The 26,255-nt window shown below is 40.1% G+C and overlaps 1 protein-coding gene across 10 annotated transcripts in view; it reads right to left on the reverse strand.

The window, feature by feature from the left end:
- Window positions 1-12,320: 12,320 nt before the first annotated feature.
- Window positions 12,321-26,255, reverse strand: part of tenm4 (teneurin transmembrane protein 4) — a 216,871-nt gene continuing 202,936 nt past the window's right edge. For all 10 annotated transcript variants that reach the window (XM_023351438.1, XM_023351436.1, XM_023351435.1 and 7 more), the window contains 4 exons: window positions 25,913-26,209; window positions 22,730-24,344; window positions 20,213-20,355; window positions 12,321-16,726 (listed from right to left, as the gene is read on the reverse strand). In XM_023351438.1, the coding sequence (XP_023207206.1) occupies window positions 15,968-16,726; window positions 20,213-20,355; window positions 22,730-24,344; window positions 25,913-26,209 (2,814 nt within the window). In that variant the 3' untranslated portion in view covers window positions 12,321-15,967. The remainder of the gene's footprint in view (window positions 16,727-20,212; window positions 20,356-22,729; window positions 24,345-25,912; window positions 26,210-26,255) is intronic.

The following is a 26,255-nucleotide window of genomic DNA, read 5'->3' on the forward strand; positions in this document are numbered from 1 at the left end:
TCGTATTTGAAAAAACAGGCTTTGTGTGACCCTTCGAAAGAGGCCCGAGGAGACAAGCAGACGCCTTCAACTGTTTGTTTAAGAGCATACAAAAGCCATAAAATTAGCATCTCCATGGAAACGGCAGCTGGAATGTGGTAGGAAGAAACTCCAGGAGAGTCGGCGAGATTTATAACAGGACTTCGGTGCGGGGGGGGGATATTCGTGCAGGACTGGGGGTTTCCCTCCGATTTGCTTGGACAAAAAACAGAGCACCTTCGAGGCTGAACCAGGTCTCTGATTGGTCAAAACAACAGAACGCCTTTTTTGCATATATTAAATAGGGAAACACCCTTTTGGTTTATAGTTTCAGGTCAACACCGGAGAGGAGAGAGTTTTTTTCCATCTTTTTTACTCCACGTGGGCGCCTTTGTCTGTCTTATGTGTTTCGTGTGTCTTCCCTTGTGTGTCTTATTTTTATGAGAAAATGCATATCTCTGTATCTCTGCAACTTTGTTGTCGATTGCTTTGTATGAGATTAAAACTCCGTGATCTGTGACGTCAACACGTTTTGTTGTTGTTTCGTTTTAGCAGCACGCGGTTGCAGGACGCTCACGGAGAACCCCGCTCGACCCGGCTAACAGGAGGAAAAGGAGAGCCATGCTTTTCCAAAATTTAAGCTAGCATAATAACTTTTCTCCTTAACATTAGCTGTGCCCACCACTGGTCTTTGGGATAAAGATTTTTTTTATTTATTTTTTTACCTGTGTGGATGAGACAAAATATAAAAAAATATCTGGAAGTCGTTGAAGTTGTATGTTTTTTTCATCCAGAAAATAAAATGCCTCAAATAAAATTGAAGTCCCAGCATAATGTGCCATTCTTGCTGATGATGAGTGGATGTAAACCATTCTGTATTGGTTAACAGTAGCATAGCCAGAAAACTGCCTGTTTTTTTTTCATGCAGGAAAACCTTTTAACCCATCCGAGGAGCTCCATGAATTCCTCTTCCCTGCGACACTGCCCATTTGTCCCTGTTGTGCAACAATTTCATAATCTGTAGCACACAATTGTTTGACATTTACTGCTAAACCAGAGGCCTTTTGGCCACATTCTGCACTCCACACTGAGTGGCTTTTCGTTCAACGAGCACTTTGTTTTCCAGGCCAAACACAATGCCCCGTTTTGAGAGTACCACCAGTAAAATGATCAACAACTTACCGGCAGACAACTACAAACGAGCACAGAGAGCTTTTTCCTGCTGCTCAGGTGGGAACATTCGTCCACAGCCTAATCACAGAGGATGTCCGTCCTCCGCATATGCATTTAATTCACCCCCACTCCCACTGGAGCTCAGAGAACCCGACAATAAGTGAACGATAACTGGCTCCATTGCTGTGAGCAAAACGATATTGCTTTTTATAACAGGAATAGGTTATTAGAGTCGACACACGATGAAATGCACAGTCTAGTTTGACATCAGCTCCTCTCCCGTAAGTGTGTCCTATACCGGATGGACGTTTAATCACAAAGGTCAGGGAGCTCGAGTAAATTATGTGAAACACCTAGGGCAGCTTAATGTCTTTGCCAGTGGCTGTTTGAAGTCAGATAATGGGCGTTGGAACAAGTCTTTGTCCTGCAGTCCTGCTCTGGAGATGTGGCAACATGTATTTCAGCAGATCAAAATAGCAACCAGTCTCCTCCTCTCAGAAATGCTCCCCCAGCACACATCCAATCATAAATCGATGACTAATTACTTGAGTTTCTCCAGACACAGCAGCTACCCTCTAATTAGCAAAACAATGAGTGGTGATGTCTTGGGCTTCCATGTGGGCTTTCCGAGTCGCGCTCACTGCATCATTCTGTAAATGCGGGTATTCAAGCAAACTATTTTCTATTTTTCTGTGAATTTACAAAAACAATGGAGTGTGCCCATATGTTGTTTATAATTATAGCAGTTAGGTCCTGTGTGAACTATCCATCAAAGTTAAGGGAGCCGGCAAATCACATTAACCGCTCGCTATTACAGTGGGGGCGTCATTTTCTTTTCCCGTTTTCTAAAGAATGACCAATGATCAAATGAAAAACAACCAGAAGAGAACATATAAAAACTTTATTTACCATGACATAATGCTTCTTCCTGCAGCTTCGGATTTTACATCTTATTTATTCATGCAGCCAATTTCCATTCAAGTGCTGCTGTTGAAGAACAACAAACATACTGAAATATCATCATTATCTATCTGATAAAATGAAACACATGCAGAGTAACCTCCAGCTTGGCACAGAAGCTGCATTTCTCCGTGTCTTGTTTTGATATAAAGCACTGGCGTTGTGTATTCAGAAAAACTTTGGCCGCAACAAATTACACTTTCTGAAATCCAGCATTTATATATTCATCTTCTTCCAGAGTTTGCTTTCAAGCTGCTGTTTTGCATTAACTTTTAAAGTGGACGTCAGCATCTGTCATTTTTCTGACAGCAATACCATACACCAAGTGGTTCAAGTTTAGTCAATAATCTGTGGGCTTGTATAGGAACATCTCAGAAATATTGATACTATATGCAGTATTGGTATGGGTTTACACATATAATAGTCAAACTTGTCAGTCTTAGTGAAGGAATGAATTCATTCAACTGGACAGACGAAACTCTTCACACAACACAGAAAGGATCATCAACACACTTATTTCCAAATAAGTCTTAGGATTTAATAATTAAATATCCCATAAATAACTTATTTCTCCAACTACCAACATAGGGCCTAACTAAGACCGAAAAGAAAACTTTAATAAGTGAAGGATCAAATCAAACTAATTACTGAATTACAATTAAATTAAATAGAATACTAAAAAATAGCTTAAAAACAAGCCGCTGCTACAAACCAAAAAAAGTGATGTTAGCAGCTGCTGACATGGAGAAGCCAAATGTCTTCTGGAGAAAGTTTTACAGAAACTAAAAGTGAGCATTATAGTCACAGAGACAAGGACAATGTTTGGATCTAGAACCATACACTCAGATTTAGTTATATTTAGCCAAATATTAGTGGTGGTTGATGAATAAACTTCCAAATAAATTCAATATCCTGCTATTAAGACATAATAAAGTTGCTTCTTTTCTAATTATTAAATTGTATAGTAAATTGGGGCATTAAAAGCCCCAATTTACTATACTTTCCAGGCTATAAGGCACACTTCTTTAATAGCTTGGCCGGTCCTGCGACTTTTACTCAAATGCAACTTATAATCCGGAAAATACCATACTATAAAAATCAATTGCAGAAACACATGTAAACTTCTGACCGATAGCGTCTGCATATATTACAATGAAGATAAAAAGTGAAGATCTGATGTCTCTTGCAAGTAAACTCGGTTATAAAATGTGGAACAGCACTGCACAGAAAAAAATATTGTTGGTGGCAAGATGTTCCATGTGTCACATAATGCTAGCGTTCAAAATTCATTTTTCAAAGAGGCTGCAAATATAAAAACCTCCGGCTAAAAACATGTTTCTCGGCTGCAAAAAGCCATTGTGTTTTCATGCCCTGCTTAAGGAAGGGAGGTGGGGGGGTGTTTGAAGGGTTTACAAGATGCCGAATGCCCAGTGTAAAAATAAATTCCCTCAGGCAGATCTACATAACACTGTTCATACTGAGCCCAAAGGTTCTGTAACCGAAATAATTCTGTCAGACTGACTTCAGGCTTTTCACTTGAAACTGAAAATCCAACTCAGCAGACATGGAGAGGTCAAAGGGAACAAATTCTGCTGTTTTTTTCCCTTTCATTATTTTATCCCCCCTTCAAAACAACTTTGTTTTGTGCTTGCAAAAAAAAAATTAAATTAGGACCTATAATTACACTGAAGTCTGTGTGACATTTAGTTTTCCTAATAGCAGTTGTGTGTCAGCTGCATGTGACAGAGGCGATTAGAACAAAATCTATTTTAGGTCTAATTCTGATCTTTTTTCTGGTTGATTATGTAAAGCAAAAAAAAAAAAAAGTCTTTTGCCACAAAGCGCAATAGTGCATCATCAATAGTCTGGTAACAAAATATAATATTTAAATTTGTCAAAAAACTCAATAATTTAGTGGCTTATTATCTTCTAATCCAAATGAAGAAGCATCATCTGCTTCTTTCAGTCATAAAGTGACCGATCCATCCATCCATGGTGCAAAATTGTGACATTGAAGGAAATGTATACACATTTGGTTGTTTTGTTGCTTCTCAAAACAAACAATAATCTGAAAAGTGTGGCAAGCATCTAGATTTTGCCCGTTCTTTTTTTGCAAACTAGTGTCGGTGAGACTATGCAACATATTTCGAGTCAAATCACTTTTAAACAACTTTCCTTTACCTGCTACAGAAAAACATCCCCTCAGCATAATACTGCCAACACCATGCGACACTGTGGAGATAATGCTTCAAATGATACGACACACATGACTCTTCGAATGGAGGCTAAGGATTGTTATTTGTGGCTCATCTAAGCATGTTTCACCTAAAGGTTCCCAAATGTTTCAGCTTGTAGCCACCAAAAAATAAGGACCCAAAGAGTGCCGGCCCACTTGGTGACCCCCATAAAAAACAAATAATTACAGGATGTCACTCTGTATTTATTTAGGTTTTTTCTATTTTGGTCCTCCATACACCTCAGGGGTGACTTCAATGTGATTCTAAAAATCATCTTTCAACCCCCTAGTTAATGTCTGGTGACCTCCTGGGGTTCCTGAGCCCCACTTTAAGAACGCCTGGCAACAGGCAAGAGGCAGAGCTCCATATGGTTTTCCCACTTACAAAATGCTATGTAGAATTTAGTGTAAATTTAAACAAGAAATATAACATATAAACAGGGCTAATACTTACTAATACACCGTAAAAAGACACATGCCTCAATGTTAGATACACACAGCCTAAGCATTGCCATAAAAAGCATGCATTGTGTTAAAATCTATACACAAATACAGAAAAATATACCTGTGGTGACAGTCTCTCAGGGCAGAATAAAAACAAAATGCTAACATATGACATGCATGCAGGTGCAGGCAATAGAAACAGCAAGATGGCAACAACTGACAGCAAAAAGGAGGGAAGTGCAGCTCAGAAGGGCTGAAACAATAAAATGCAACTCAGCGATAGTACTGCCAAAAATCTGACTCACTCCTGTTCTGTACCCTCTTTATCCTGCTCAGAGAGGTGAAGAACAGCCGGGACGGGCTGACGGTCCAACACAGTCACACAGCCATGCACACTCACACTCTTCAGAATACCCAATTAACTTAGCTTACATGTTTTTGGACTTTGTGAGAAAGCTGGAGCACCTGGAGAAAAATCTGGCGGCCACAGTTAGAAGCTGAAAGCTCCACAGTGAAAGGCCCGCTCTGAGATTCTTGCTCAAGAAAACAGAGCCCCCTGCAAGGGTAAGAAATGATACAAGTTGTTAAATAATTATATATTTTCACTCTTTAAACAGTGTTCTGATCAGTGAAAAACAGGCTATGACTCATTATGTACAAAATCAGGAAGATATAGTGACAAATGCCTCACCGCCCACTCACCACACTGCCTCGGCGTGTGCAACAGCCGTGCTCTTACCTGGAAATGCAAATTTGAGCACAAATAAGATACAAAAACTCATCAGGCACAAAAAAAGGACACATAAATGCTAATGTCAACTTATTTCTCAATTCTGCTTGGTTAAGTGTAGACATACAGGGCCAGTTCACACAATGCAGTTCACCTGAAGGCACTTTGAAAGACAAACAGTTGTAGTTCACATCTAGTTTTATGGAATTCAATTAAGTCCCATTGCAATGCTGAGATTTAGATCCAATAACACAAAGTCCAATTATGCAAAGTTATTTTACATCCATCCATTTCCTTAACTGCTCATCCTTGCAGGGTCTCCAGGGTTGCTGGTACCTGTCTCCCATGAAACTGTGGGTGAGGAGCAATACACACTGAACAGATTCCATTTTAGGATCTCTGTCCAGCTGACAGAGTTCATTCCCCTCACACACAGATTATGGCTTACAAATCTTCTACAACATGCAACATTTTCTTTAACACAAAACATTACATTTGTAGAACAGTTGCTTTTTATCATTACGGTCAGGTAGCAAACTCAACAGCACTCAACATTCAGAGATCAATCATTAGGAGAAATCAATAATGTTGTTTTTTTATGGTCATGAAGTTACAAGAGGAGCCATCTGAAAACATTAAGCATTCAGTAACCTTCCAGTATGTCTAAGTGCTTTCAAACATGTGGCTCTGAGTGCGTTCTGATGCCTTGCCACGGACAGATTTGACCTCAGGCGTAATTAGCCTAATAAAAGCATTAGATATGCTGTCAATATGATTTGCATAATGAGCAAAGGCAGTTTCCTGCCTGAATGCAAGGAGCATAGGTACGACTTAGAAATTCTGCAGAGATAATTTTTTGTGCCCCTTTGTTCCCACCTGTCTGGGATGGAGAGGGGGTGGAGGTGGGGGTGAAGGCAGAACCAGCTGCGACTTCCACCTCTGTGGGGTCCACTGAATCCACCAAGGAGTCCAACACGTTCGCCTTTTCTAAAATCAAAACAGTTTTCCTTTCTTTTCGTTGAAGGATTCGTGTCTTACAACTTTTTTTTTTCCGTTAAACATATTCCAAATCCATAAAAAACCCCATCTTGCTCAAGAAAAAAGTTCTTATCATTTACATAATACTCAAGAAAAGGTTTTAAAGAGATGCAAATCAGTTTCTCTTCATTCGGCTTGCTTTTCTTCCATTCCGTGTGTCAAAAGGTGACAGCATCTTTTAGCTGCAGGTTTAAAGGTGAGAAACCCCCAGACTATGAAAAGCTGAGGCCAGGTTCAATATGACTGCACTTTGCAGATTATTGATAATCTTTGCATTGTTCATGTCAGGGAAAATCACTTTGCGCTGAAAACCGTGTAATGAGCTCATTCTTGCACAGAGGTCAAAACTGCCACATTATGTTGCCTTAAGAGGGGGCAGCGCAGGCTCTTTTACAAGGCTCTTACACCTCCTTTTTTAGGGGGAAATAATGCCTCACATATTACAGGCAGACAGCATGGCACTGCCTAAGGTGTTGCTGAAGCACATTTTCCATTTTCACAGTGCAGGTCAGTTTGTCTGAGAGGCAACACTGGCCTTTGCATGACCTATGGAAATATTACACTTCAGAAAACCATCACATTGGTTTTATTTCCAAAGCTCGGCTTTACTGAGTGCCTCCGTGGCTGCGGCGTTCCCGTCATCATGTTGGGATTCCAAAGTAGGAGAAAATGTGCTTACCCCATTTGCTTTTATGGTTGCTCCATTTGCTGAGCTGTTGGAAGGAGGAATGTAAAACCAAATAATTACAAATGACATTAACAAATGCAACTTTCAGACAGAACATTTCAGCATTTTCTCCCTTCATACAATCACAGATATCGCCGTGCCTTATTGAGATTTTACACGAAAAAGAAATTTATACATTGTGTTACATGTTTACCTTAAAACGTTTACAATTTTTACTTAGCCCCATTACTCTACTTCCATTAGAAAAACCCAGTGGAGCCAAATCCCCGCTCTGTTAATGTCTCGGAGTGGTGGTGGGTACAGCTAACTTGCACTAATTCATAAACTCTAATCTTAAACATAACTCCAGCTACGCTAAAGCGCTACACATACACAGTATTTAGCAGAAGCTAATGCTAAAGCGCCAACTTAAATTCAGATTGTATCTATCCTTGAAAGACTACAACCCATGAGCAAACAAAGAGAGAATGTGAGGAAACTGAACTACTGACTAAGCAGTCCTTACACCTTAAAAACTAAATCCTAAATATAAACATTTAACTATCTGAAACATTTCTAACAGTCGATAACCAGATGCAGATATCAAACTGTATTCAACTTAAAGTTAATAAAACAGCCAAGGACACAGGCAAACAAGTTGGGGGTAAAGTAGTGGAGAAATTGAAAGTAGGATTATGTGACAAAATAGCATTTTAAGCTAAATTGAATTAATTACTAATAGGACACCACAGAATCCTGATGTGAGGATATTTAATGTTAAAACAAATACTGGGAAAATACAAAGGAAATAGTAACATGAGGATCTGAGAAAGGAATGACTGAGCAGAGAAGTATTCACACTGTGAAGGTTGATGACTTGATTCAGAATCAGGTGAATGAATCTAATGTGTTGCAGATGTAGGTGAGCATGAACCGAAATTTAGAGGAAGAATGACGAGAAATAATGTTTTCCTCACAGTAAAACATGCAGCTACTTAGTGTAGATGGTATTGTGCATTAAACAGGAAAAATCAACGTGTTGTAAAGCAGCCAGAAGAGCTTTAAGAAGAGATATGCAGGGATGAGAGCTTGGTTCATTTATTTTTTAAATGTCATCAGGTGTGGAGACTCACAAGAAAAAAGGAAAGTGCTGTTTCATAGTTTGAAAATTTTTGGACTTTCTCACAGAAAGTGAGTGAGAAGCTTGAATGGTAGAAGCAACTACCATGGCTGGCAGCTGTAGTTTAACAGCAACAAAGAAGAATAGTTAGAAATGTAAATGCAAACATGTAAACATTGCCAAGAAAGAAAAATATCAACACGATGATACCATTATAAACTAAAGAAAACCTAGATGAACACAAGAGCTAAAATTGCTAAATAGACATATAATAAGACAAATGTTAAAACCTGATGGTTTTACTCAGGAATCCAAATGATCTAAAATTTTGAAATTTATTTGAAATTATGTGTCAGACCCAAGTGATTTATCCGTTAAAAATCCTTAAATGTGAAACAATGTTTAAAAAAAAGAAAGAAAGGAAAGAAGAAAAGCCCTATGGAGAGAAGTCTTTCTGCATGGATTTGTATTTTAAAGATGTTGGGGAAACTTAAGAAATCATCAACTCTGTCAGGGTTCTGCTCTCCCCAAATGACATTTCTGGCCTTCATAAAAATAAACATCATGTATTTCCTTGAGATTGACAGAGAAGGCAGGGGACAGCAGGTGTTTCATTTCCGCAACTGTTTCCTGACTTCGTACATGATTCATGGAAGGAACGGATGGTTAAACCCTGGCAGAAATCAACCTTTTGCTCATTTCTATGGCTAAAACCTTTCCCTGTGTTTATCCAACACTTGGGCCCAGAGTTATCGGTGAGAGGAAACAGCTCAAGTGTGAAAGCAATGTGAAGTTATCTCTTCACATCAGACGCAGAACAGGTAATGAGAAGCAGTTCATGCATGCTTCTCAGAGGGAAGGTTTGCCTTCTGCAGCCGAACAGAAATTCAGGCTAGAGAGGAATTTTCTTCCTCCTTCACAGAACTTCAGAATCTGATTGTTACCGTTAAATTAATCAAATTGACTGCACTGCAGCATGAATGATGTCACTGTCACTTCCTTCAGAAGAGTTAAATGTCTTTTTAGAAGCTTTTGTTTCCCCATTTTTGCTATAAATCTCAAGATGTTGCTTTATATCAATAAATTAAAATGATTTGTACAGCAGCAGAAGACAAGCTACCCCGAAATGTTATTTAACATTCAGCACAATTCTGCCATCAAAGAAAACAGGAAAAAATTGCATTGTAAATGGATAACATGAGAAGATAGTGAAGTTACGCAATGACAAATATTAAGAAATAAAAGGTTATATTTAAAAATGGAAATTCAAAAAGTTGTCAATAAATAGATCATTAAGTGATTACTTAAATTATTCAAGCGGAAACAAATAAAAACTTAAATAAACAGTTAAATATGTTATTTTCACATTTTTTACATATCTGGGAAAAACTGTTGAAATATATTCATAATGGTCTAGTTGTTTTGAGTCTCCATAATATGACATTTTAATATTAGAGCTATAATGTATTTTTACAAATTATGTTTTGGTGAATAACATCAAATAACTATTTTTTATCTCTACATTTATGAAATTGTTACACGTCCATTTTTGTTGAATTTATTTATTTCCGGTTTTATTTCAGCATGCGTCAATAATTTTGGTTCTTTTTCTTATTTATTCAATACTTATGGTATGAAATTACACACATATCAAATGATATATATTTTATCACTGAGCCCAATACAGCAACCTTCACCCTGACCTTCTGCTAGAGGTTGAGGGGAAGTTGCTGTTAATCTGATTCTACTTAAAGGACAACAATCCTGGAGGCAGAAGGACATTTTGCCTCTCTGCAGCAGAGAAAGTCACCCTCCACAGGAAAAGCTCTTAGCTTGCGGCGCTCTCTGCTCCCTTGAAGAACGTGCTCTTTTTAGACTCATGCGCCATATCAAGGAAAATGAGAGCCACAGTCGGAAATATTCAAACCTGCTGCAGCGAACATCCCGAATGTGAAAGTTCGCTGCTCTTATTGCAGACAAATCAGTGGTTTCATTGGCTTAGATAGATGGATGCAAACAGTGGAGATGGATGTGTCGGTTTTGACAAACAGGTTCAGGTTTCCTTGGAGCGCCTCTGCTTGCAGCTTGCGTAAATCTCCCAGGCTCCCCTGGTGCCACCGCACACTGGCAGTTAACTCCCAAATCTTTCGCAGCCTGCTAACAGCATGCATTACCCCCTGAGCTTCGCTTCTTTTAACAAACTTATCAGGTAAAAAAAAAACCCCAACAAACTCCTGGTGGTTTTCTGTAACATCGAAAGATTGGTCCTCGACTTTGACAGGTTAATTAATAGTAAAGTTGGGCTCAGCCTCCCTTGAGGCTTGCTTGTCATCTGAAAGTTAAATACATCCACTGCGGAGACGGTTTTATTAATAGACCGTACTTTATGAACTGGCATCCAGCCACATGTTCACTTCATGCGAGAAACTAATGGTTTCAAAGCCTAAACAGGTGGCAAAGCTTGTTTAACCGAATAGAACAATAATAAATTATCCTACTGTATCAAATTAGGCTCGTTAAGGTTTGTATCCTAGGGAGAGAATTATTGTAGGGGTAATAGACCGGAGATGGAGATGAACGGGTAAAATCCAACATTACGCAGTGAAGAGCATGGAAATGCTTAGCCTAGCAAAAGTATTCACTCTCCTGGAGCTATTTTGTCTGTTTAACATTTCGTTAAGCTACAGCTATAAATTTAATGCATTTTCTTGAGAAGTTGATGATACATTAAATAAAAAAAATTGTAATCTGAGACAACACTTAAAATAATTTCTTTTAAATGCATAAATTATTTTTGTATTTTTTTAATGTGAATTTTATTTTGTATGCCTGCTATCTTGAACATCATTTTAAAGACGCAGCTCGAACAAAAATGTTTCATAATTTCACATTTCATGTTTGTAGCCTTTTCTATCAAAGAGAAATACAGGAGGTTTCCGCAGAGGTTAGGGCGCACAGCCTTGTGTGAAAAGCTAAAATCCATAAACACTTGAGACTGCGTTGAAAAAAACACTTAAAACTTCTACGGCAATAGTTCAAACTCCAGATACACCTAAATATACATCGCAATAAAAAGTATCTTCGAACTACCGCAGAAGCTAACAGCTACGGTGTTTCTTACCTCTTTCCTTGTGGGAACAGCCAATCAGCAGCAAGGAACACAAATGCCGGTTCTGGATTGGCTGCTTTGGAAACACCAAAACAATAAAGTTTTAAGTGGTATTGTGGTTGAGTTTATTGCATTTTTTTAGATAAGTTCCATCAAAAAAACACACAAATAGGTGTTGTTGTTTTTTTTATGAATACTGAATCTGGAATAGGCTACTTGTCCATTGTCCATTCCAAAAAACTTGCAGCAATATTTTAAGTGGCTCTAAAAAATCTGTAAAATATGTTGGATATTGGTATTCTGCTCCCTGAGATAGGACTTTAATTTGTAAAAAACCTTCCATTTTACAATTATGAGCTACTTTGTGTTGGTGTATCACAGAGGTGGCCAACCCTAATTAAAAAGTTAATGTTGCTAACCCCAAAGCTCTAATTATGAACATTACGCTAATGCTATACAGCATAGCATAAAATAGACCGCGTCTGTTTTATGTTAGCTTGTTCCTCAAAATAAATAAATGTCTATTTGAAGAATCCTTAGCAGTCGATAATCAAAATGTCAACACAAATGTCAAACTTTACTAACCTGAGACTTTACTAAAAAGGCAAGTAAATTAGTGTTTCAGAAATTATCTAGAAATTTTTTTTTTAAAGGAAGCTAAATGCTCACAACAGAAAGTTAGAACAGTTCTAAGGGAATGACTTCTTATTCAAGGGACTATATTAAATTTATATTAGTATGGACACCTCTCTTTCTCTTAGAGTTCCTGGATTTGTTTCTTTATATTGTGTATGGTAAACAATAATTTAAGAACAGCACAAAACATAAACACAAAATAGTCCCTTTATTTTTTTTTCTACCTTAAGACTACACAGGGTCACCAATGTAGCTCTAAGAGGTATCTACATTTGCATTTTATTTACAGCTTACTTGGATGTCCTCATATTTACACAGTCAGAAGAAGCGCTAAAAACACAGTGTTGAGAACAAACCGAAACTCAAAATGAGTCCAAAAACTTTTAGAAAAAGATACAGTCTTATGACGCAACAATTATCAGTGCAATATTCCACAATGCAAATATCCTTCATTCATATTATGCTGAACATACATATTGTTTTTCAGGAACAAAATGCCACTGAATCAACCATCATAAAAAAACAGCAAAAAAAAGAAAAGAAGTCTTGTCCAATTTGCTTAATCGTTTGTACAGATTGAGACACTCAATCATGCTCTCACCACCTATAGACACACAGACAAGTCTATATGCTTGATCGGAAAATGACAGTCAGGAGTGTGAAGTGGCTTGGCATAGTTCAAAACGGTACCAGAAGTCAAATCAATGTCACAACTTTCAAAATTGTCTCCTTGTGAGTTTTCACATCATGACATTTTTAAACGAGCACAAGTAAACTGTCCTTTGCAGTATCCACCAGGGGAGGGACATGAAAAGAGAAGGTGTGTGTAGGAGAGAGAGGGGGTCACAGATGTACGAGGGCCAAAAAGTGTCCATGTGGCAAAAGTTGGTGTGTATAGACAACCTTTAGTCTGTAAACGGGAACCAGAACACCTGCAGGTCAAATGCATTTCCTCCAACTAAGAGGAGCCCTATCCTGGAGAATAAAAGCACTTTCTATGCTGACCTGCGGGCAGCCCTTTGGGCAAAGGCAATTTGTATCTTTCATCAGACCCACAGTACGACCCAAAGCCCATTTACCTCTGCAGCCAATATGCTAATGGAGCATGTATGACTGAATTAACTGCTTTCTTTGACCTTCTGGCTAGCCTCACACTATTTAAAACCATTTTCACCCAAAGTTTAATCGGATTGGACGCTGTGTTGTGGAATACTGACTTTTAACTCCTCAGTGCTTCCCACCAGGAAATCGAAATTCATGAAAAAAAGCAGTGAGTCTAATGAAAGACACAGTAAGGGATTTCACTAAAACCCTCCTCATTGTTTTATTCCATGTGTCCAAACACCCCCCAAGTATTGTTCAAGTACAACAATCAACAATAGAAGGGACAATAATTCACATTATTTTTAAATTCACATTTGTTATACTGTTAATTCATATAGCTATTTATAAAACAAAATGAAAATATAGTTCAAAACCAGTCCCAGAAAATACCTTTTTGTTCTTTAATACAGAATAGTTCCACAGTATTTTCTTACAGGGTTGGCTCTTCATGTAGTTTTGTGATTGAGTTGTCTGACCACGTACCAAAAAGATCTATCCTAAATTTCGATTTTTGAAAATTCACTGAAAAGAGGAACACAAAAAATAAAAATCCAATATCATATCCCTTGTTTCTTTTACTACAGGTGCATCTCAGTTAATTAGAATATTATAAAAAAGGTTAATTACGAAAATTATTAGTTGTAGCTAAAAAACAAAATTTTGCCACTAAAGATCATTGTTTATAAAGCTGGGTGTTCACATACACCTGTGGCCAAGCATATTAGGAGAAAATTAAGATGGAGGAAAACGTGTCGCACATTAAAAGTGCACAAAGGAACAGGGATTACCCTGGCCTTTAGCAGATTTTCTCTTTCACATTGAATGCCTTGTAAATCTCGCCGCAATTCTTGAATAGACTTCCTTTAAAATCACCGTTGTTTTTATATCTACTTCTTCTTCCCACTAAACTTTCTTGCGTTTGGACAGAGTGTCATATGAACAGCCAGCATTAATAACTGTTAAGCCAACAACAATGGCGTAATAATAACAATAATACATTTTATTTAGAATTGTCTTTCATAACACTCAAGGTCACTTAAAGAAGGTAATGACTGTCCCATAAAACACGCCCATAAAATAACACTTCTGAATTAAAAATGAACCATTTGCAATTTCTGAAAGCCTGAACACCAGAATGACTAAAATTACAAACTAGAACTGCAAGCAGTAATGAGTGGGTTCCAAGCCCAACCTGGCAAGCCCACCCTAAGCCCTGCCCCTTCCTGCGCACTCAGTTCCCCGCATCCTGCCAGGGTGGCGTTGCTGTGCCTCTTAGCATGCCAACCGAGCTGGGAATTTAGAGGACAGTGATTACTCCTTAAATGTGTACCACAGTACCACCCATAGGCATTTTGCCTATGGGTGGTACTGCATTTAAAAAATTCATTAAAAATTTATACTTCATAAATTTCCCAAAACATTTTCAGACAACCATTTCTATATCTGGAACAATAAAGGCCAGCTCGACAAAATAACAGAAATGCAAACTTAAATATATATAACTCTGCTTAATTAATCTGAATAATGTAAGAGATTCACTTTTTGAACTGAATCACTGAAATAATTTACTTTTCAACAATATTCTAATTGACTGAGATTGCACGCTTATTCAATTTAGGCCTGCAGAGCTCTGCAAAAATGATTAAGTCTGTTGAGCTTTTTCATATTATATCACATCAGAAAAGTATTTCATCTGTTTTATGTTATTTTGTTCAAAAATAGTCTCTGACATACCAGTGAGATCACATACCAGCTGTATTTATACTGAAAATACAGACTGGTGGAGTTGGTTGCAGGAGATTTTATTTAGACGTACAAGGGAAGTGGAAGCTAAATAAAGTATGACAGACTTTTAAGGTTTCATTTGTAAAAGAGATATGAAAATCTTTTAGATTTCTCTATTTAAAACAGTCCTCTATGTTGATTTATCCAATAAAATCCAGAATAATATGCCGAAGCTTGTAGAGAAACTGGAGAAAATGTGAAAAAGCCCAACAGGAAATGATCTACCTTCTGCAAGGCGCTGTCATTAAGCATTTTTGCAGGTTTTGTACTTAATAAAAAAGGCCGACATGCACATTTCAGGGTGCACAGAAACCTTAAGACCACAAATGAGCACAAAGCCTCCTCTCATAGAACTCTGAGACATCACACAAACGAAGGTGCTTTGACAAGTTCAGCTGTGGTTTTGATGAAGGGCATTACGGCCAACAGCAATTTCTCTCATTATTAATGGATGACAGGGGCTATGAGGGCTTCAAGTATAAAAAAAAGGAGTGATTAAAAGAGATGGAATCTCCTTGGCTGAGGCGCAGAAAAAGGCAGAATGGAGCAGGTTTCTGAATTACAATCTGCAAAAGTCTGTTAGCAGAAAGAGAGAGCCGGAGAAACACAATGGATCACCAAAACTCCTCTCAGATTCCTTTGAAGAGAATCACCAACAGGTACGAGGAAATGGAGTCACAAAAATAAGCCAAAAGACATCACAGATTTTCATCCTGTAGCAGCCGCACTTGAAGGGCAAAGACTGGTAAAGAATCCTCAGAAGGAGAAGGGCACTCTTCTGTCAGTGCAGTGCAACTGTTTGCAACCGTCATCTTGTTTACAGCATATTAAAAACCAAGTTGGGCACAGTCAAAGAAAAAAAAAGTGTGGTCATGTACACAACTGTCTTTGGCAAGAAGTCCCATTTCCTACATCGGAGTCCGTTATCCGACAGCCTCGTGTTCATGTCACCTTCGGCCCATTTCACTCTGTCTCATGAAGTGGATGTTGTTGACACTGTCTGCCAGCTCGGGGTATTGGTCAACTGAAACCACATAGTATCCGTCATAGCCTTGCACCTTCCCTGAACCCAGAAGCTGCTGCTTCTCTCCCTCAGTCCAGGTTCTTGAGCCTTCCTCCCCATCTCTGAGTCTCTGGCGCTCCCGGGCCCAGGCTTGGCCGACGGCCCTCTGCCGGGCCAGCTCCAGAACCCGGGCTTTCTCTTCGTCTACGCTGCCGCCGTATCGCGTGTTGAGGAGCAATGATCCATGCTGCAGCTGGATGTCGGTGATGCGCCTAGTCCTGCCATTCAGCACGGTGTTGACCTGAGACACGGTGACGTTGACACCGTTCTCCAACGTGCGCCGGCCAACCGTCATGCCAATGAGCGCCAGGTCTCCCTCCACTGAGCCCAGCTTGACAAAATGGTGGGTGTCCATCCCTGCGATGGTGAAGTGAAGGTTTTCAAGATAGAACGCGTCATTCAGAACGGCGGCCATGCGGCGTCCGTCCTCGTTGGCCAGGCTGATGATGTCGGTGCTGATGCGGCCGTCTCGGATGGCGAACTTCACCCCCTTTCCAAAGATGGAGCCACCAGAGGCGAAGATCTTCTTCCCCTCTGTCTGGGGACATCCTGCGCTTTTGGCGTTGTAGATTTGACCAAAGCGTTCCAGCTTGACGAAAGCTTTGAGCTGCCTTTGAACTTCGCACTGAACGCCCAGCAAAGACTGCAAAACAAGACAACACTGGTTAGTCACAGCCCACGCAGTGCCAGCTGAGGACAGCACCAGGAGTAGTTTGAAATAAATGAAACAGAAACAAAGTGCTGTATAAAAGAATCTCACTTGAACTTTTTGACATTTTGTCACATTACGATCTCAAACTTGAAAGTGTTTTATTGGAATTGGCTCTGAAAAATAAGTTGTAAAAAATACACAATTTTCCTTTGTGTTGGTCTGTCATATTAAAATCTAGCAAATTCAATTGCAAGTTTGTAATTGTAACGGAAAAATGTGGTGTAGCAGTATGGATTGTTTAGCAAATCACTATAAAGTGTAAAACTTTACACACAATATTTACTGCTTGCTAACTTTGCAAGAACAATTTCCATCAGTTTACAGAAAGTCCAACAAAAATATGTGTTTGCATTGCTCAAAACCTCTTTCTGGTTGAGTAAGTTGAAGTAAAAATGCAAAATTCATATATGATTGAATGTCATTGCTGGGTCTCATCAGTATTTTCTCACAAAATGTTGATGAAACCGTTTTTTTAATGGCCAGAAAACAGATCCATGATGTTTTGTTTCTGTGAGTACATCACTACATAGTCAAGGTAACAGCAGAGGTGTTTGTCAGAGAAAGCAAATCTCTCTGATCATAAAAAAATTAATAATAAAAAAAGCTAGTGAAACTGCTGTCTTCTAAAAGCACTGCTGGGCTTAATCTGAATCAGGAGTTTTTTGGTAACTGGAGTATGCAGCACAACTCATTCTGTAAGGGATCAAAGGAGATATCACATCCCCTCCAGCCAATGTTTATGCTTTGTCCTAATGTTACTTGACAAGAGATGTTCCTCTAAAAGAAAGAAAGACAAAAAAAAAACCCAAGGAGGATGATGCGAAATGGAAGATGGCCAGAAAACAACGAGGCAGTCGCCTGGGTGCACATAAGCAGCAACCAAACGGCTTTAAAAATGCCTTCAAGTCACCAGCCAACATATGAGGCTCCGCGTATCCTGAGGAGTTCCTGCCAAGCAGTAACATGCAAAGCCTTCCTGACAGTTTTTCAGTTCTGACTCTGGTTAGAGGGTGGCTGTGGGTTGAGGAATTGGTGTGGGGCGCAGAGCGCTCTGCAGCATGCACCATGTCTGACCATCGGTTGACATAACACTGCATCACATCCTGGATGAACACATGTCAAATTGAGGAGACGAAAAGGCACACGTGATATGGAGGTCCTCGCAAGCAGTGACCTGTTCAGCTGTTCCGAGGGCCGATGGAGAGGGGACGAAGTGCAATGTCCTCCACTTTACTGAAACAGCCTCCAGAGAAACTCCAAGAGACGCATCAGTCACATAGCAGGGGGTGCAATGAGCCTCCAGCAAAACCCTGAATGTGAGATAGAGCCTTGCGCATCGCAGACCTCATCTCTCCGTCTGCTCACGGCACTTTTCAATCTCTGCGTGGATCGAGCAGCATCACAAAGCGGGGGCTTAAGCAGACAGATATAGAACGGGAGCTGTTCTTTCTTTTTTTTTCTGAATAAAATACAATCAAATACCACGGTATAGATGTACAACATGCAGTTTTAAAGTTGTATTGATTCCTGAAAGAACCCAATATGTTCCTGGGCTTATCTGGCCATTTGCAGTGAGGATCAACCTGGCATTAACCATCTCAGGGCATCCTTTCAGAAAAAGGGATTCTGGATAAAAATATCCCACAACAGCTCATGAACAGGAGGAGGACTAATTATATGGATCCAGAGGTGTGCTGAAGGCGAATCTTCCTCAAAAACATGACGGAGAACTTCAAAATGAGGCTAACCTCGCATTTCAAAGCCTTAATGACTACACACAGTTTGAGCTATTTAGGTCTCTAAATAATTGAGGAGCTGCATTTTGTAGATAAAATCTTTTTATTTAGATGTATAAATGCCCTGTTTTCTGATAGAAAGAAGCAGGAAATTTTCCTAAAACCAAACATATTATGATATGGACTTTCATTTTTAGTGTTTCATTTCAACAGAGAAGGCGAAAAGCCTGTTACAACTTTGAAACGTCTGGACTGAAAATAGATGGGATATTGTTTGAGTTCTGTGTTGCTTCTCCTTTGTAGATTGATAACTTTGGTGAGTTCAAAGATTTCTGTGGGTTGTTAGCACCGGATGACTCAGTCCCAGGAGATTTCCACAGGAACACATACAACAGCAGCCCAGGCAATATGAGGACACTGCTGTGGTTTTTACCTTTATGGTAATGCTCTACAGATGAGACGTATGAAATGTCTGTGCTTTCCAAAAAGCCAAGAAATACAGAAATTCCTGTTACATTTTAATCTACTTTGGAAAGTTGAGTCAAGTCTACTTCAAGGGCAAATAGCATCTTACTCAAGAGCTAGAAAACTAGAAGAGACTGAAAATAAGAAACAAATAAATCAAATTCAGACATCATGGTCAAATAGTTGGCTATCAACTGTCCTGAGTTCACTTTCTTCCGGTCTTTCTTTTTTACTCATAGTTATTGACATTAGACATGGAAAGCAACAAGCATGAAAACAACTGAAAGGGAAAAGAAGGAAAAATTATGATATGTGCCCTTTAAATTATATAACAAAAAACAACCACATAAATAATGACTTGGCACCTATTTCAGACTGGTCAGACCAGTAAGGTGGCACAGAGGGGTCAACACTATTTGTTTTATCTCAAATTCTGCTTTTGCATTATTTTGTTTTAATGCTAAATTATACGTTTTGATAAACTTTTGATAGCTTCCATTTTAACAAAAATTTCATAATAGCAAAGAATGATAACGACAAACTTGGCAACATAATTTCAGTTTTAGCGTAGCTTCACCTGTGGTTTTGTTGTTGTGTTGTGCCTTTTGCTGTTGACTACATTTTTTAGGCTCTTCTGGGTCTCCGTAGAACAGAGGTCAAACTCACGAATAAAGTTTTTTGTTTTATATATAGCAAGGCAGCTTTTAATGTACACATTTTTCAAAAACAAGTTCTCTGTGTTAGGGTAACAGCTGGAGTGTCATGCAACACAAATCCATTCCTGTGCCATTCACTTGTCTGGCTGTAACCAACCCCATGAAAACAACAGTGGCCTCTTCAATAATTCAAGTGAGTTGGGGGCTACCTAAAAGGGCTGATACAAGTGAGAATCAGAGCCTGTCTACTACTTCTCAGACCTTAGCCGGCAGAGTAAAACCGAGATGAAATCGATGGTCGTTGGTGGAGGGGAATGGAGAGTGAATTTCCCTAATGGCAGGACAATTACAAGAACTGTTTAGCCTGACCCCATTCCCCAAGATGGGGATGAGGGGGCTGAGACCTGGCTCACTGGGCCATGTTTGGCTTGGTAGTTAGCAGCTCCTCTGGGAATATGGCATCAAAGAGCATGCTCATTTGCTAATGACGGTGAAAAGCAAAGGGGACAAAAGCAGAAGGCAATACTTTAGGATGAAAGCTGAGATAGATGAGTGACTACCTTGGTGCTGTCCCACTCCTGTGTCTTGATTTGGGTGCGGACTAACTCGTAGGAGGGCTCCATGCTCTCTGTGCTCGGTTTACGATAGCCGGGGATAACATTATACAGCTGGAAGCCAAAGGTCACAAGCCAGCTGTTCACATCTGTGAAAAAAAGTAAAAAAAAAGTTAAAGTTCTGTAAAAAATATATTGGATTTAGACAAAAAAGGAGAAAGAGATGAGATTAATTTATTAAATCTGATCAGTTGACATTTTGTAGTTAAGTGGCTGCCTTCTTGAAATGCTCTTCAGTCAGGAGGAGCACTTCATTTGTTTGTAAGAGTGGATGATCTATCCTGAACACTCAAGACGATGTTGGTGATTCATGTCCAGTCCTGCAGATACCCCACTAATGACACACAGCTGGATTCCAGAAACAACATCTGAGCACGTCTGCAGCTAATTATGGACTGTAATTTCATGCCACCAGAGACTTCAATAGAAAGATATTTTGAACACTCAGTGGGTTCCTCCAACAGTACTATTTCTCTAATGAGATGCGCGGGGAGGCGAGTGACATTTCCAAGATTCAACTCCATGCAATCATGATAATGCAATCCGTCTAAAAGCAGCAGCCAAAACGGTGGTTGTTAGAACGGCTGCAATCCACTTTTCATGTTATTTTCTGAAGTACTCACTCCCCGCTGAACTTTTTCAGATTCTGTCACGTCAAAACCAGAAACTTCAGTGTGTTTTATTAAAAAAGTGTTTGACTGAAAGTCAAAAAGTGTTTTTTTTTTTTTTTATTCAGACAGCTTTATTCTGTCATACCTGCATAAAATCGAGTGCAAACAATTCGAAATTCAGTAGTCTACCTGTCCTCATAAAGTGCACTGTGTCCCTCTTCAGGACTTTTTCCTTCAGGTAAGGCTTCGCCATATTTTCTTTTACAACTGGTCCCGCTTAAGACTGAGCAGTGACGCCTTCTTCTGGATGGCGGCCACATTACATCACTGAAAGAAGATCTAAGCGGATGTCATTAATTAATCGAATGGAACTAATTTTAATCTAATAAACTATGAATTGACAATAATATGTCTATTAATTTTTTGCATCCCTAATTTAGATACAGCCATCTTCTATTTAACTGTGATTACATCATACACAACAGGAGTCTTTTTACTAATTATGTTTTTTTGGGGGGCGGGGGGTAAGAGAAAAGTGGGTATACAAACAATCCAAAAAACTGAATACAACCACATATCCCCATATTCCCATCCCAGATTTCTAATTGTTGGGTTTAAGTGTTGGGTTTATCAAATAAAACTAACAAAAATAAGGTTTCTGTTCTCAATGTAAAAAATGTAAAAAATAAATAAATAAAAAAAGAATTTACGGTAAGTAATGATACTTTCACTAAGCCCTATCAATACAATCATTTTTAAGATCAGAGAGCATCATGTCGGGGAGAAAAACTTGTTCAGTTGCAGGTATTTGTATCCTGCTCCTGTTATTGACAGCAGAGTCACTGCCACGGCACATGGGTGGCAACAGATTGCCAATACAACACTGTGGCGCACAACAAAGCTTTTTTAAACAAGAATTTGTTTGGGAACAATGAAAGGACCACAGTCATTTAGTGAATGGAATTTAAATGTCAGTGCCATCAATCACAGTTGAGGCAGACCTGCTGCAGTATATCTATGGGTCTGCTTAGTATTCAGAGCCCCTTATGTGAGGACTGTGAAGCTGAACGGCGCTCTCATTGGAGGGAAGTTAAATGACTTTGTTGGAGCAGAAGTAGTTGAAGGCTGGATCCCAATTAGACAAAAGAGGGGCTTAATTTACCTCTGGACACAGTGCAGAGGAAATGGGAGTGAAAAAAAGTACCATATTCCCTATCCATATTATGCAGGTAAAACAAAGAAAATAATTTAACTACAGAGAATTTACTGAGTATCGTTAACATAGTTTCCCTTCCAGGCTCTAAGGTTGATGCAACCAGCCCTGGCTATGATTTCTATGAATCCATTGTGCCCTCCTGTTCCCCACTGCGGTGCTTTCACTGTCATTTGTCCTCCCCCTAACACAAAGGAACAGAGAGTATTTCTGTGTTTGGATCTGAGTGTTCAACAGCAGAGAGGGCCCGGCCATAAAGCACGGCTCCCTTTGAGCACCTTCAAAATGATAGCCGCTGGGTGCTTGCAGAGGCAGAGATGCATGCAAGCACATAAACACACTGAAGAACCAACATCAGCGAGGGAGCTCTTAAACATCTTCTAAATTTGAATTTAATTTCGACTAAAAATGTAGAAAAAAAATTAAAAATCTGATTTCACAGAAATATTGGGTTGTTACCCTTCATACACATTTATACTTCAGGAAAGCAATTTTTGTTCATGATTTATGAATAATTCACTTGAATGGTCAATTTCTTGTCTCCTCCCATGTTGTAAGTGTATATAAAATAAATAAAACAATCTCATCATATTTGTCAGTTCAGTTTTAGTCTGAGTGAACTATCTGAGGACGAATTACCTGTCATGTAGCACTTTGTCTCCTCATTATTGCTGAGTGGATTGTTATTCTTGAACATGTACAGGTTGAATGGAACGATGCGATTGTTATTGAGATGACTCCAGATCTCTCTGTCCGGTGTTGTCCAGCGGCCAGCGAGGACATCGTAATCCCGTTTGCCCATGTGGACCAGTTTGCTAAGAGGCTCATACAGTCCTCCCTGGTAGCCAATTATAATCTGGAAGCTGGGATTGGTGTCCAGGTAAACCTCTCCGAACGCTGTGTGGAGAATCTGCTTAATCATGAGGCCTGAACCGCTGAACACAGCGAGAGGAGTGCCGATGTTGTCGCACGCCACGTAAAACTCGTCGCCGCTGCTTAGCTCCATGGCAAATAGGTGTCCCTGCAGATCGTAGTATAGCGAGGCAATCTCAGAGCTGGAGTGGTTGTACATGTGGGTGACCCGAGTGGGGCTGGACAAGTCGGCATAGAAGAACTGCAGGTGGTGATCTGTGCTGCTTCTGCTGGAAACCCGCCTGCCCAGGCCATCGTAGCGATACTTGATGCTCCACCCATTCGCTTTGTTGTATACCTTCGTCAGCAGACCAGCTGAGTTATACTCAAAGTAGTCGTTCCCTCGTTGCTTCAGGAAGCCGTCCTCATCCATCCGGTATGTCACATCTCCCAAGCGGGTGATGCGGTCTCTGATGTCGTAGCGTAGCGGGGTGAGGCGCGCACTGTTTCCAGGGCTGAGGAGGTGCAGGTTGCCGTTCAGGTCGTAGCTGTACCTCCACAATGGTTTGTCGTTGATGGAGACCACCTGGAGCTGACCGTCAGCATCATACTCATAGGTGTAGCGTGTTGTGTTGGCATAAGGTCCAACTTTGAGCTCTTTGGCCACCACACGCCCCATGTTGTCATACTGCACCATCATCCAGTACATGAGTGAACGGAAAATCTCATACTGGACCTCCTTCACTCGACCGTAGGCGTCAAAGTGTTTGGTGTGCGTCATCACTGCTGTGGTTATAATTTGATTTATGTCGTAATAAATTACTCCAAATTTGCCAAACTGTTCTGTTTTGCCTGACACGTCGTCATAGCGATACAAGTCAATTGGTAGCGGAGTTTCGTTAATAACCGCCTGCATGCTGGTGACTCGGAAGCTGTTGTCGTAGACATAGTCAAACCTTGCGTTGACCATGCCCTCCTCGCTGAACCTAAAAATCTGCCTATCGATGAGCGGGCCAATCTGTCTGTAGCGGATCGTGCAGGTGAAGCCTTCGCTCTGGAGATTGACGGTCTTCAGCATCCCCGCCATCTCGTCGTAGGAGAAACCAATCCGTGTGGTGTCGTAAAGGATCTCCAGCAGCTTGGAGAGCTTGCCGTACTTGTAGATGACCCTGCGACCTGTGCCCAGGTGGGTGGTCTGCAGCAACTGTCCGGCCTCGCTGTAGTCTTGGAGCACCGATGCGTTGCCTTCAGGGGGTCGGTAGGTGTTTCTGTAGTAGCCAATAGAGCGGGACGTCTCCAAGGTGTGCCGAGCTACGTTGGGCATGGTAATGGAAGACAATCGATCGTTTTTGTCAAATTCAAAGATGTACTGCCTCTGACTGTAGAGAAGCAGCACCATGGACTGCAAGGAGAGAGAAGAAACAAATTATAAGACAGATGGAACATCTTAACCAAGTGGCTAGTATAGTGTACAGAAACATCTGTAAAGCAGGGGTGCTCAAGTCCAGTCCTCGAGAGCTACAGTCCTGCAACTTTTAGATTCATCCTTACTGCAACAGACTGGGATCAGCTCTGAATAGGCCTGGTAATGAGCCATTCATTTGATTCAGGTGTGTTGGAGCAGGGATGCATCTGAAAGTTGCAGGATGGTTGCTCTCAAGGACTGGACTTGAGCACTCCTGCTGTAAGGAGTATGAACTGGAGACCCCTAGGTCACAGCGGGACACACCTCGCAAGGGAGTGGGGAATGACTGAGCTAAGATCCTGTGATAATGCTCGACCAACCAGACATTGTGATCATTGATAAGCAGCAGAGGACTGACGTGCTTGATGTGGCTGTCCCAAATAATGGACACATCAAGAAAACAAAAAAGAGAACCCGGAGAATTACAAAGAGCTCAAGAGAAGCGTACCATATAAAGGCAACTCTATTGAACAGGATCATTGGAAAACTTGGGGCAGTGACTTCCACACTGGAGAAGTGGCTCCACCAAATACCTAGAGTAACATCTCACATCTCAGTTTGGAAGAGCGCCATCCAAGGAACAACTAAGATACTATGAAGTACCCTCAAGCTCCTCGACATCTAGTACAGTACCCAAAACGTACGTTATCACATCCCTACCCCTTTACGATGATGCACATCTTTGTGGTGGTCTAATGAAATCAAATACATTAATATAGTGAAATCAAATACATTAATATTTGTGTTTGTAACAGGAGAATATGAAAAAGTTCAGCAATTTAACAAGGCACTGTACGTATGATTGTATTTGCAATCCCAATAAAAGCTACAACATGCAGCGCTGTGTATTTTCAGATCAAGTTCAAACCATGAAACTCGAGTTTTTATTCCTCCACTATTAAGATTTTCTTACATGGTATCATAAACATGCTTTTTCTCATTTTTTCGCCTGTGAGCTTTTGTGTTCTGAACAGCATGAAGTAACTGAGTATTTCCCAACTCAGCAAGGCACATTTTGGAAGCAGTAAATGATGCCTTTAAATCATATGCAAGGTTGTCTCACCAGGTTGCTGAAAAACTTATGATAGGCTGTTAAAAAGGTGACTGGCTGTCGTTTCTTATCATAAATGTCTAAGCTGGAGAACAGCAGCTCTTTTTTCTTCCTCCACAATCATACCTTTAATTAGAGAGCAGAAGGCGACATTTCTTGCTGTTCTTTTCATCTGAGCTATTTCTGGTTGAACTTTGCTGCCAGAGTGTGGTAACAAAGAATCACGTCTACAACGCACCAGACACTTTTAATTATGTTTTGGCTGATATTTGTGCAAGTATCTTTCCATGTGCTGCAGATACCAGCTTGGAGAAGTTAATTTTTATATCTTCTCTAATATCTTCTGTCAACTTTCCTATGCACATACGCTTTTACTCATGCGTTTCTCTACAGTATTTATAACAGCTTTATATTGAAATCATTTATTTTCCATTAAAAGTTTAAAGGTGCTTACCTTTTCGAGGTAAGTGTAGCTCCAATATTTACCATCAGCAAATATCTGGGACGTGATTCTGCCATTTACATCATATTCCATGCGGACAGACATGGTGCCTCTCTGGATCCCCGCCACATGCCCCCCAGAGGAGTAAGTGACATTAACTCCGTTGAGACGGCTGCTTGGAGCCCACAGAGTGGGCCGACCAGCGTGATCATAGTGGATCCGTAAAGTGAACTTCCTGTGATCATCATAGACCTTTTCTGTCCTGGTGATCCGATCAAAGTCTAGCGACAGCAGATTCCGGTTATGAACCTGTTGGACAAAAGACAGGAAATGTTTTGAAATGACTGTTGTTAGG

Source organism: Xiphophorus maculatus, chromosome 18, assembly GCF_002775205.1.
Source record: "Xiphophorus maculatus strain JP 163 A chromosome 18, X_maculatus-5.0-male, whole genome shotgun sequence".
NCBI lineage: Eukaryota > Metazoa > Chordata > Actinopteri > Cyprinodontiformes > Poeciliidae > Xiphophorus > Xiphophorus maculatus.